General features: G+C 37.8%; 1 protein-coding gene across 1 annotated transcript in view; it reads left to right on the plus strand.

The window, feature by feature from the left end:
* LOC140139296 (protein broad-minded-like) overlaps positions 1–14,293 on the plus strand; it is a 125,549-nt gene that overhangs the window by 53,162 nt on the left and 58,094 nt on the right. Inside the window, 6 exon segments of the mRNA XM_072161075.1 lie at positions 8,451–8,529; positions 9,997–10,100; positions 11,129–11,190; positions 12,749–12,884; positions 13,973–14,044; positions 14,131–14,187. Of these exon segments, the coding sequence (XP_072017176.1) occupies positions 8,451–8,529; positions 9,997–10,100; positions 11,129–11,190; positions 12,749–12,884; positions 13,973–14,044; positions 14,131–14,187 (510 nt within the window).

Genomic DNA, 14,293 nt, shown 5'->3' on the forward strand with positions numbered 1-14,293 from the left:
TCGCCAAGATTCAGAGTGTAATGGGAAAAAATCCATGTAATATGCATCTGCTGAAAGCAAAATGATCAGGTATATGCACATTGTCAGATCAGATATCGAGAGGTTTGTGATGAGAAGAAACTGGACCTTGTTGCTTTGCCGCCTATGCTTGAATCTGGTGTACACAGCAGATACATTTCCAAGAATGCCAAAGACACTCAAAATCCACATAAGGATTCGAAGGAAATCATAGGTTAACATGCGTGCACATGTTAGGAATGGGGAACGTGGCTCTTCACTTTTACACTGGACAGATGATGTATAACAACATGTTGCATGGCTGGTGACGATAATGGTAGCATTTTCGCTTAACCCTGAAAATACTTCACTGTGTATCCACAGAAGTGGGTTTTCTTTTATGTTAATTGTTTCTAAAGAGGTACACTGCGATAGCATTGGAAGTTGATCCAAATTATTTTCAGAAAGGTTTAAATACTGTACATGAGTCAGGTTGTGAAAGATGCTCTCGGGAAGATAATGAAGCTGATTATGATCAAGTCTCAGGTCTCGAAGATTGGTTTGGTTTTGAAATGTGCCAGGATGTAGAAATGATAGCTTATTGTAGGATATGATTAGAACACGTAGGCTTCTCAATGATCCAAAGGCATTGAAAGCTATCTCACCCAATGCATTGTGATCCAGGTGTAACCACCGCAGACTTGTCAGTCCTGCAAACACACCAGTCTCTATCTCACCCAATGCATTGTGACCCAGGTGTAACTCCCACAGCCTTGTCAGTCCTGCAAACACACCAGTCTCTATCTCACCCAATGCATTGTGATCCAGGTGTAACACATACAGCCTTGTCAGTCCTGCAAACACACCAGTCTCTATCTCACCCAATGCATTGTGATCCAGGTGTAACCCATACAGCCTTGTCAGTCCTGCAAACACACCCGTCTCTATCTTACCCAATGCATTGTGATCCAGCTGTAACCACACCAGACTTGTCAGTCCTGCAAACACACCAGTCTCTATCTCACCCAATGCATTGTGACCCAGGAATAACCACTCCAGCCTTGTCAGTCCTGCAAACACACCAGTCTCTATCTCACCCAATGCATTGTGATCCAGGTGTAACCCCATCAGACCTGTCAGTCCTGCAAACACACCAGTCTCTATCTCACCCAATGCATTGTGACCCAGGTGTAACCTCTCCAGACTTGTCAGTCCTGCAAACACACCCGTCTCTATCTTACCCAATGCATTGTGATCCAGGTGTAACCTCTCCAGACTTGTCAGTCCTGCAAACACACCAGTCTCTATCTCACCCCATGCATTGTGATCCAGGTGTAACACATACAGACTTGTCAGTCCTGCAAACACACCAGTCTCTATCTTACCCAATGCATTGTGATCCAGGTATAACCACCCCAGCCTTGTCAGTCCTGCAAACACACCAGTCTCTATCTCACCCAATGCATTGTGATCCAGGTATAACACATGCAGACTTGTCAGTCCTGCAAACACACCAGTCTCTATCTTACCCAATGCATTGTGATCCAGGTATAACCACTCCAGCCTTGTCAGTCCTGCAAACACACCAGTCTCTATCTCTCCCAATGCATTGTGATTCAGATACAAGTATAGTAACCTCCCACCAAACCTTGCAAATGCCCTTGGTTCAATACTATGCAAGGTGCTGTTATCCCAGTAGAGCTTACCTACATCACCTGGTGGATACAAAACTGGAGTCGTAAACACATTTCCATTGGTACAGGTACTGATTATGGCTGCATCACTCAAGGTACAGGTGCAGTTAGATGAGCATTCCATATGACATCTTGCTACATATACATACCACCGTACATCTTTGACACACTTGATTGCCTCATTATTGTCCTGTCCATTCACAGTCATCTGGGCACTACATGAAAACAAAATCAAGTATAACACCAATGCTATTCCTACATAGCATAGGAGTGTACAAGGAATCATGCAAGAAGCAAATCTAGCCATGGTGATGTTATCAGCTCTCTTTCAAATCACAAACTGATCAAATTATGCAGATTACTTCATGTGTTAAGTATACTGGTAATACTGCAGTTAGAAAATCAATTACTTGATTGGCTGATAATACAATACCTGTATTCCACAGCTTTTTGTTCGAATAGTCATGCGTATTAATTATCCCTGTGTAATCACCGACAGAACAGTGACATGGGGGTGGGGCAACCGAATACTACCACTAATCATGTATATTATGGTCTTTTAGTTGGAATAAGAGCTAATTAAAAAAGAGGTTTGATTGCCTTTTCCTGACCGACCCAAAAAATTAAAAAATCACAGTCACTTTTTTTTTAAAGTAGAAATTTTGATGCAGTTCTCAGCACTAAATATTGGTGAAATTTTGATCTTAAAAGATAAAGACCCAATTTATTCACCTAGAGATGTCAATGAATGCTGTAAAACAAATGCTCACTGCTGTACACCTGGGGAATTCCCTACCGGGATGTATTGTAAAATGTTAAACTCCACCAAGAGATTTTTTAATATGCTTTATTCTGCAACATAAATTACACCAAGCTTTGTTATAAAGTATCAGAACAAAAGTTTGAATAATTTTCACAAATTCTGTGTGTTCCAGTGAGATTTTAGCATTCTTTGGGATCTTAAAAAAAAAAAAACTTATCGACCCAAATAAATTTTGAGCTCAAAGGGCAAACAGACCATTTTACCTACATTTGTATGAAGAGTGGTATCAGAGCTAGTCTACATGTATATTGATGAATCAAAATAAGACAAATCATCACCTAATGGTCTTTTACAGCTGAAATCTAAATGAGGTTACCTGAATTGGTGACTCCATTTGAAATCTACACCCCCTGTGTAGGAGATAGGTCATATCTTCCTTATTATGGGTGTATGGATTTCAACTACAATAACCCCATGATGGTGACCATGTTTAGAGTGCAGCATGTAAAGGACCACCAAGTTACTTCTGAAACTAGATTTTCTCTTCACCTTTTTTGTGTTTGCTTCAGCAAATTTCTACTTTTCAGTCCAGATTTGAAAAGATCATATCCAGAGAGCTAAGGGATGTGCAATCAGTATTTTATCTTCCCCTTCCCTTGGCGAAAAGAAGGGGGCACATAATTTTTGGCAGGGTAAAAGGGGATATCTAATTTGGCAGGTCAAAAGGGGGGAAGATGTTTGGCAAGTTAAAGGGTAGGCAAGAGATTTTTGGGGCATTTTATTATTTTTAACTTGAGCATCACTTAACCAAATCTCAAGATATTATTCTCTGAAATTTGTTGAAATAAACAATTTTTATCACAACTTATATTTCACCCTTTCAAAAATCAAACAGGCTAAAACGGACTTACCAATTACAGCAGTGCGCAATCACGCCATGTGCAAATATGATAGGTGCGTGTGCGTAAAGTGTTCCGGCACAACAGATGTGCACACGCGGAAGTCATTGTACCGTGTAAGCATATGCGGAGGTCATTGATGGATATCAGTAACCTCCGCGCCGGTGTGCGTATATCATATAACGAACAATTTGATTGGGACGCACATATGGCGTGATACGTGGAGGTTATGAATAATGCATTACATATCTAGACCATTTAAAGGTGTGCAAATTGGGCTGCTCAATGGGTTGCAAGGCAGCAAGTGGAGACAATGGCATGCCTTAAGGGGCCAAGGTTTTTTGGCATGCCTTAGAGGGAGGGCAATTTGGCAGGCCATTTTGAATTTGCCCAAGGGGGGGCAGATAATGATTGCACAGCCCCTAACTCCCCTATCGGATAAATTATATTCAGAAATCAGCCCTCCAACTGGTACAAAATCTTAATGACCAGACTCTTACTATATCATGTATTTAGCCAATCAGAGATATGGTAAGAATTGTCTGTAGGACTGACAGGAGATAAAGCTTAAAAGTACCAAGAGATCTATAAGCTCTATTTTGATTGGTTACAAAGAGGGCTATATCATGTATTTAGCCAATCAGATATATGATAAGAATAATCAGTAGGACTGACAGGAAATAAAGCTAAAAGTACCAAGAGATCTATAAGCTCTATTGTGATCAGTTACTCAGATGATTATATCATGTAATTAACCAATCAGGGGGCTTGGTAAGAAGACTGTAGTGCCCATCACGTCTTTCCAAAAATACTGGATTTATATCGTCACCTTTAAATTGCAACATTTGTAATTAGTGTGATGCTTCCTGATTGTGTATAAGGTCGTGCGCCATGAATTGGGGGCCAAATGCGTTACATACTAAAAAATTGAACAATTTACATGTTTTTGTACTTAAACTGATCTAATCCACAAACTGTTCTTCAAAACCCTATAAAATTATATATCACTGTAAAGCTTAGAGTACCAGGAATGCACACGTACAAACAATTGGTCAATATACAGGGTGCCACAAATTTCATATAGGGTGGAAAAGTTGAATTTTGGTTCAAAAAGTATACTATTTTGTTCCTCTCTTATTTACTAACATAAACACCTGTTCTGCTAAAACCTTTTTAGATGTGCTAATAACATTGTAGGCTTTCAAAAAAAGCAAACTTGTAATGATGAGTTATGTTGCCTAACTGAGATACAGGGTGTTCAAAAGTCGTACATAATTTTTATGATTTTTATTACATTTTCAATCAAAACTTTTTTCCTCCATGCCTCACACAAAAACCAGTGGCATATTTGAATTCTTCATCAAATTTCCATCCAAAAAATGTTAATTTTTACAGCAGTGGAGTAACTCCTTCAAGAAATATGCATGACCTTCAGAACATTTCGGAGCATAAACGAATAGTTAACACAGTAACGTATAGGAAAAGCCTAGAACCCATGACACAGAATGCAGCACACTTACAACAAATTAACCTAGCTTGGAGTAAAACTGGTCAAATTGTAAACTAGACATCAATACCAAAACAATGGTACATAATCCATCTCAATACCTTGCTGGGTTACAAAGTTGCAGTAAAAGATAAATTCGGGAGGCATGAAAATCAATATTCCCTATACTTTAACACATGCCTCAACCGTAGGCACCTCAACCGTAGGCACCTCCACCCCTGACTATGCATCGTTTGAATTGCAACATCTCAAAAAGTATATACAGTGTGAAGTTTTTACTTTCCACAATTTTAGCTGGATAAATTAGCAACAAAATGAGACCAAAACTAGCTCAGTAGCCCTCTCCATTCTTGAGATCTAGGACAAAACGTCCCGAATAAAATGAAAAAATGTAACGCCTCCACCTTTTCCTATACCCCAATTCATGACGCACGACCATAAAATAACGGTAATTCTAGATATTTCATTTGCGGGATGAAATGAACACCTGTTATTAGGTTTCTGAAAGGAAATTAATTAATCTAATTAATTAGTGGTGCTATTGGTATCATGGTTTGCATTTTCTGTAGCTTGCTTGAAGTTAATATACGTCAATATAACTGAGACATGATTTATTAATATTAATCATCTGTAGTTTTATAATTGTTTAATGTTGTGCCAAAGTGCCAACCACAAAAACTGAAATTCACAAAGAATAATGTACCAAAACAGGTCGAGAACTTTGTTATACATGCTGCAAGAATCCATTTAGGTTCTTGCTGAAGAATTGGGCTATTCCACCCAGTTGGAATCCCTACACCCCTATGGAAGACATGACCTTAATTAGGGAGTGTGAACTTCAAAAGGACTCCATTTGGAATTTATACTACTCCCTGTGTGGGAGTTTAAGGTCATGTCTTCAGTAGAGGGTGTACGGATGTCAACTTAAATAGCCCATTTCAATCATTTGGAATTTATACTACTCCATGCGTGGGAAATTAAGGTCATGTCTTCAGTAGAAGGTGTGTGGTCCGGGTGTATGGATGTCAACTTGTATAGCCCATTTCAGTCATATCCAGGGTGATCGTCAAAGTGTTTGAGGTCTTTTCTCCAGTTTCAAGTAGAATATGATTTTGAAATTTCTCCTCTCTCCCACTCTCTGTGTAGAATGTGCAGATACACATAATACATTGACCCAACGCCCTTCTATAGTTTTCTGCACAGTACTTCAGAGGTCTGCCAATTTGGAGCAGTTTATGGCATATACGGAAGTGGGGTTTGCATGCTAATTGAATCACATCATCATCACATCAGTACCCCATTCGCTAGTCAAACTGTGTAGCCTAGTTCCTTTTACGCGATAATCAGGCAGAGCAGACGGACATCGCTGAAGTAATTTGCTGAATAGTGTAGTTGATTGCAAACAAAATCAGGGCAAGTGATAGGTTTACTTGTCATGTGACAAGTAGGGTTAATAAAGCATATTGAGAACTCTACCCAATTGAACATGAGAAAACCATTGCCCAGGATACTTTTTGAAATCCAAAATGGCTGTCAAAATTTGTAATATCATGGAGCATTAATTTCCATGGCAACAGCATACCATGTGTACATTGGAGCCAATTGTCGTCACATCACAAAGTTTAAACAAAATTTGTTCGATGGTGCGTCCAAGAGTTTGTTACTGAACCAGTGTCTATGAGAAATCCATACACCCCTATGGAAGACATGGCCTTGATTTTCCACACAGGGAGTGTGAATTCAAATAGGGACACCTGAATGGGTGACTCCATCTACACCATTGTAGGGGAGCTTATGGTCATGTCTTCCATAGGGGGATGGATTTCAACTGGAATAGCACATTGGTAAAAAATCAATTTGTCAATTAATTGAACAATATATAGATTGCTAAAATCAGAATTGGATCAGCGTTGTCTTCTATCATAAGATTGAAGATTGGCAGTTTCTGATCTAAAATTCTTGTGCTATGCTTGTATACAGAAAGAAGTGAAACTAGACTTAGCTGTGGTCTAAGACCACGAACACAGCCGTGTTGTGACCCCTTAATGACATTTGACCCCAAAATATATGAAAACCCCATAGACATTGGCTAATGCCAATGTATGTGTACACGTGGCATCACTTTGCCATGTTATTTGTGGCAGAAGGTGCATTTTGAAGGTTTCTGTCTCAGACAGGAAGTGACCCCTTAATGACCTTTTACCCCAAATAAAAAATACCACGTATACACTGAGTAAAATCAATTCATGTGTGAATGTACCATCTCTGTGCTATATTTTTCTTGGCTGATAAAGTTTTTTGAAGTTATTTCGTTTTATACCGGAAGTGACCCCTTAATGACCTTTGACCCCAAATCTGTGTACACCCCATAGACACTGGGTAATAACAATGCATGTGTGCAAGTGGCATCACTGTCCTCGTTATTTGTGGGAGAAGATGCATTTTAAAGGTATTTCGTTTTATACGGAAATGACCCTTAATGACCTTTGACCCCAAATAAAAAAATACCATATATACATTGGGTAAACATAATTCATGTGTGAACGGAACATCACTCTCCTATGTTTTTCTTAGCTAATAAAATTTTTTGAAGATATTTCGATTTATACCGGAAGTGACCCCTTAATGACCTTTGACCTAAAATCTGCGTACACCACATTGACACTGGGTAATAACAATGCATGTGTGCAAGTGGTGTCACTGTCCTCGTAATTTGTGGGAGAAGATGCATTTTAAAGGTATTTCGTTTTATACCGGAAGTGACCCCTTAATGACCTTTTGACCCCAAATAAAACAAATACCACATATACATTGGGTAACTGCAACTCATATGGGAACATACCGTTACTGTCCTATGTTTTCCTTAGCTAATAAAAAAAATTGAAGGTATTCCGTTTTATGCCGGAAGTGACCCCTTAATGACCTTTGACCCCAAATCTGTGTACACCTTATAGACACTGGGTGATTACAATGCATGTGTGCAAGTGGCGTCACTGTCCTACGTCCTGTCCTACTGTCCCACGAGTTTCATGTGACATGTAGGGGCACGGCCAATGATCATTGTGACCAAGTTAGGTCAAAATCGATGAAAGCATGTGAGTGCTAGAGCAAATGTAATGGTTGACAGAAGAAAGAAGAAAGAAAGAAAGAAAGAAAGAACCTGTAAGAAAAAAGACACAGCCGTGAAGGTTGTCAAATGTAATGCGATCAAGCGAAATCAGTCGGAACTCGGAAATATTAAATTTTCAGTTTCTTATAGGATAGTAAAAAGCATTTGCAAATCTGGATTTTGCAGAAAACACCATTGAAATTGAACAACCAGTTCCAAAGATATGAGCAATTAAAGAGTTTCCAAAACAACGGGAAACAAAAGGAAATATTTCCTTTGTATGGCTATATCTTAAAGTAAATATTTCCGAGTTCCGACTGATTTTGCTTGATTGCATCACAAATTACTTTCTTTATGGAATCTTGACTATTTTTTTTTGGTTTTTTTTGGCAAACACTTTTAATAATTTTTTCCTTGACTGTAATGAAATATACACAAACTTTCTTATTTAATTTGCTGTTGATTTTTTTTTTGCTTGCAGGAGAAGAGTTTAAATTTTCATGCCAGAATGTTCTCATCCAATTCACATCACATCATGAGGGAAGTTTTCACAAGTTTAGGTGAGTTTTGTTGAGCTTACTTGGATATTATACTTAAAGATTACCCTCATCAAATTCACATCACATCATGAGAGAAGTATTTACAAGTTTAGGTGAGTTTTGTAGAGCTTACAAAGATATTATTAAAGATTACCCTCATCAAATTCACATCACATCATGAGAGAAGTATTCACAAGTTTAGGTGAGTTTTGTAGAGCTTACAAAGATATTATTAAAGATTACCCTCATCCAATTCACATCACATCATGAGGGAAGTTTTCACAAGTTTAGGTGAGTTTTGTAGAGCTTACAAAGATATTATTAAAGATTGTCCTCATCAAATTCACATCACATCATGAGAGAAGTATTTACAAGTTTCGGTGAGTTTTGTTGAGCTTACTGAGATATTATACTTAAAGATTGCCCTCATCAAATTCACATCACATCATGAGAGAAGTATTCACAAGTTTAGGTGAGTTTTGTAGAGCTTACAAAGATATTATTAAAGATTACCCTCATCAAATTCACATCACATCTTGAGAGAAGTATTCACAAGTTTAGGTGAGTTTTGTAGAGCTTACAAAGATATTATTAAAGATTACCCTCATCCAATTCACATCACATCATGAGGGAAGTTTTCACAAGTTTAGGTGAGTTTTGTAGAGCTTACAAAGATATTATTAAAGATTACCCTCATCCAATTCACATCACATCATGAGAGAAGTTTTCACAAGTTTAGGTGAGTTTTATTGAGTTTACAAAGATATTATTCTCATACCGACTCATAATTGTGCCAGACTTAACGCTATGGCAAGTCTGCTTAATTGTAGTTTAATGTCCTGTAGTGAACAAATGCCCAAGCTGCAATATTTTGGTTCCCATGTGCAGTAATCCATGCCAGGTTTCCCATAGTGTTATATGTACAAGTAGTTCAATATTCTTTGAGCTAAATGTGCTATTCTAGTTTAAACCTATATACCCCCTGTTGAAGACATATGACTTTAATCTGCCACATAGGGAGTGTGAATCTCAAATGTGGTTACCTGAATCAGTGACTTTATTTTAAATCTACACACCCTGTTGTGGGAGATTAAGAAAGGTCACGTTTTCCAAAGGGGCTCAGTGTTCTGGGTGGTGACAACTCTCTACTCCGAAGGTTCGCTAGTCCGAAGTCTCCTTAGTCTGAAGGTTCGCTAGTCCGAACACGTAATTTACCATTCACTAGTCCGAATTCTGAAAAAGGTTCGCTATAATCCGAATATCGGGTTCGCTAGTCTGAATAATAAATAAGGTTCTCTAGTCCGAATATAGAATAAGGCTCGCTAACCCTAACACTAACCCTAACCCTAAACCCTAACCCTAACCCTTATTCTATATTCGGACTGGAGAACCTTTGGATTAGCGACCATTCGGACTAGAGGAAAGTCACGATATGGGTTTAAACTGGAATAATCCAATTCGGAATAACATTTTGGATTTCGGTTTCAGTTGAACATTTAAAGGTTGTGTGTACCAGCAACAAAACCAAACTGCCTTTACTGAGAGACGGAATAGATTACACCAATCCTACTCACCATAGGATCATTAAGAAGGTAGGTAGCGTAACAAAACTGTCATTTCCTGGTTGTCCTGCCATCATTCGATCCATTCGTCCATCCATCTGTCCGTAGAGATTGATCAGAACTGGTAGGCGTGATGTACATGTAACTTGGTGGAGGGATAGCGATTGGTGGTTTTTAAGTTCAGATTTTCATCGTATAATATGCTAATTTGAAGCTCATTTGCATTTTTCAATTGGAATTTTTTTTTTTTTCTTGCTTTCTTTTTTGCTGTCTTTTGGAGTGTTTTGCAGCCCCAAGAAGTGAAATCGTGCACCCCGTTTAAAATGATGGGCACCAAGATACGGGCATTGTGGCCGTCACTTTGTGTCGAGAACTGTGAAATTCAATCTAGTTTTCATATGAAATGAAAACCGTTCAAGAAATTTGTATATCCATCACTGCTAAAGAAAGATTACAGTTGCTGTCAGAGAAGAACAGCAGTTATTTACATTTTGAGAGCATGCACAGCGTAAACACGGAAGTGGGGTTCTGATTGGCTGATTCAATCGTCTGACAATTGTGACAACAGACCAATAATCTGATTGGCTGATTATGTTGGTCGGCGCAGATCGGCGCTCTTGAAAGGAACACAAAGCTTAGCGTATGTCACTCATTAACAAGGCGCTTGCGTCAATCTGAGCAAGGGACTGCCGTTTTTCTCTGAAACCAAGTGTAAACTACCACTAATATTCTTTCATAACCGTTTACCGTCTATGCGTGACAACCACTTTTATTTAGGACGCCCTCAATTTAAAGTTTACTGATTTAATTACGTAAGCTGTATCTATCCATTTATTTACAAAATTTTTTGGAACTTATATTTATGAACAAACTTGTAGTGCCATGAGAGCATAGTAAGTGTAAAATATGTGAATGTAGGTTTACATTTTAGTGTACGTAGGTTGGAGATGCCTTACGTAATATCAGTAAGCCATATATTGAGGGCGCCTTAGATAAAAGTGCTCGTAATAAATGGCTGCATGTGCTCTGATTTTAACAAGTTGATGTTTTTGTTTCAGTTTCGTTTAATGAATGAATTCCAAGTTGAAGTGCCTATCTATTGGATCAGATATCCAGAAAGGTATGTTGAAAAAAAGTGCAGTAATAAACTTTTATTGCCAGTGAGAACTAGCAAAAGGATTAGGATTTAGCTATGTTTAACTTGGCAAAACAGAATAATATTTTTTTAATTTAAAAAAAAATGGTGATGTATTTTAGTGTCAACAGCCTGGAAGTTGTTATTCACAATCCACAACATGTAGTGCACTCGTGCTCAATACGCTAGCAAAGGGACATAATAAATTGGACTACCAAAGGTGAAAATAATTTTGAATATATTGCGCTGCACTACAAGCAGGTTGCACTCATCACCTGTGTATGTCTGCAATGATAGTATTGAATACAATACCTGCCTTTTCAAAGATACTAATCATACAGGTGTGAGTGATCAGCATGATATGGTTCAAAGCAGAGGTACCGCATGAACATACCAGTGCAGTGTGGTATATTCAACAATTTTTTCACCTATTGCTATGGTAGTTAATCCGATTATTACATCACTTGCCAGCGTATATGGAATGTGAGTGAAGAACTATACAGCACACAAAAAGTATCCCAACACTTAAAACAAAATCAGAATGCACTCAACCAAAATAATCAATATATGGATTTTTTGTTCTACGTATTTTGAAACCTCATTTGAAATGAAGCGAGTTTATTTCCCCAAGTTATACCGAATTGAATGGAAAACAGAGCATTTAAAAAGTGACAAATTTGGGCTATTTTCTCCTTCAGGGTGATTCCAAGCGGCTATTCTAATGGGCTCATACCGTGACATATAAACACTCACTCGCCATGCTCAAAAATGAGCGTTTTTCGAGTGAAAAGTCTTTGTTAATTTTGTTCGGATATGTTATGTGCACAGTATACAATACAATGTATGGTATCAAACACTCCATAGGCATTGCTGCCAACATTGAGAAGTATGAGTTTCAAAGTTATATGTGACCCGGCAGCACAAATGAGCCGTAAATTCCCTAAATTGTATCCCGAGTTATGGTGTAAAATGTGTACGAAAGTCGTATTCATCGGTAACTTAAGCCGGCCCGACATCGATCTCATTTTGATAGTGAAACACTAATCAATTATCCTATTGTTGAAGTGGATAATAAGCTTCTACCTTAGATGGCTATAGAACTTTTAATAGCTCTGGTCTTTGTTTGCTTTTGCTAAATCCTGTTCAAGTGGTGGGTTACCAGGCATTGTATTTTGTATAGGTATGCATAACCAACAATTAACAATGAGAGAACTTTCTTAAACCTTGTTGACTTGGGGATGATTTGAAATGACCGCCAATTATGACTGCTTGATATTTATTGCCAGCAATGTGGAAAAAGAGACACACGTAGAAACGAAAAAAAGCTATAATTTTGTTGAAGGAGCAAAGTTTAACAAACCATAACCCCGCTTCTGGATATCGTTTGAAGTCAAATGATATACCATTTTTAAGTTTATGATGTTTATTTCTTAAACACAAAATAAAACAAAATTGAGCGGGGGAGGAATTTACCGCTCATTCGCCGTGAACAGTCACATATAACCTGATTTACCACAAAAAATTGTTGTTGTTTTTCTTTTAGGTTTCTAGAGGAAATTACAGAGAGTTCTATACAGTTGCTAGTAGCACAACCAGCATCCAGTCAACCAGACCATATTTGTCCTATTCATTATATGTCCATTGTGGACCCCAGAGCAACTTGGTTTAAGAAGTGGTTGGTAAGTGGAAAATTTTCTTGCTTCCCTTATTCTTCAGAAGAAAGGAATGTCAATCCAAATTCGCAAAAAGGGGGCCAAAGCAAACAACCGTGATGAATGTATACGATTCACTGCTGAAAACAAAAACCATCACCACTTCTGGGAAATGGACCATTCTATTAAAAATCCACACTCCCCTTGTGGAAGATTTTGGAAATATCTTCTACAGAGGGAGTATGAATTTCAAATGGAATTGCACATTAACCAACCCTCTTTGAAACTCACAACATGAATCTTTTTTAGAGGGTGTATGAAATTCAAATGGAGCTGCCTATTAACTCATTCCATTTGAAATTCATACTCCCCCTGTGGAAGATATTTCCAAAATTTTCCATATGGGGAATGTGGATTTTAAATGGAATCGTCCAATGTCAACAAGCAGTTTCGTGAGAAAAGCCGTGGACCAAGTCATTTGTGATTAAGCAGTCGGCCCAGACGGCAAAAGCTAAAGTAACGAGTTATTACTTTTTCATTGGATTTTCCTAGCAAAATGTTTGAATTATGTTAAAGTATTGTATAACAATGATGTTTTAACTGCAGAAATCAAGATACTATTAATAAAGCAGTATGATCAAGAATAAAGTCAATTGTTCAGAAATTTCTTGCTGCAAAATTGTGAAAAAGAAAAAAATATATTATTAAACCAAATATGCGAGCAACAAAAATGATCATTCTGTTATCAGCCTGCATCAAATGGGCTGTTGCATTTGAAATCCATGTATACACCCCTATAGAAGATATAGAAGATATGATCTTAATCACCCACACAGGGGGTGAAGATTTCAAATAAGAAATGTGTTGGTTGAGTTTTATTTACATTATGTGACAGATACAGACCTGTGGTGAAAAAGGCAACAGTATTTGCCGAAACGTACACAAGACAATAAGAAGCGTGTTGGTTGAGTTTTGCATGCTATTTACATTATGTAACATTATACAGACCTGTAGTGAAAAAGGCAACAGTATTTGCCAAAACGTACACAAGACAATAAGAAGGTTGTTGGTTGAGTTTCACATGCTATTTACATATATCTCTTATATCTTTACAGCATGGTAATTACAGCAGATCTGTAGTGATTACATTATGTGACAGATACAGGCCTGTGGTGAAAAAGGCAACAGTATTTGCCAAAATGTACACAAGATAATAAGTAGCTTGTTGGTTGAGTTTTAAATGCTATTTACATATATCCCTTTATCTTTACAGCATGGCAATTACAGCAGATCTGTAGTGATTACATTATGTGACAGATATAGACCTGTGGTGAGTTTGTTTTCTTTGTGTTAAAAGTATATACTAGTGGGCATACTAGTATATAGGCTTATACCAAAGCACCAAGTATTCTAGTCATTCATATAGAACTTAGGCC

The sequence above is a fragment of the Amphiura filiformis genome, chromosome 18 (assembly GCF_039555335.1).
Source record: "Amphiura filiformis chromosome 18, Afil_fr2py, whole genome shotgun sequence".
Taxonomy (NCBI): Eukaryota; Metazoa; Echinodermata; class Ophiuroidea; order Amphilepidida; family Amphiuridae; genus Amphiura; species Amphiura filiformis.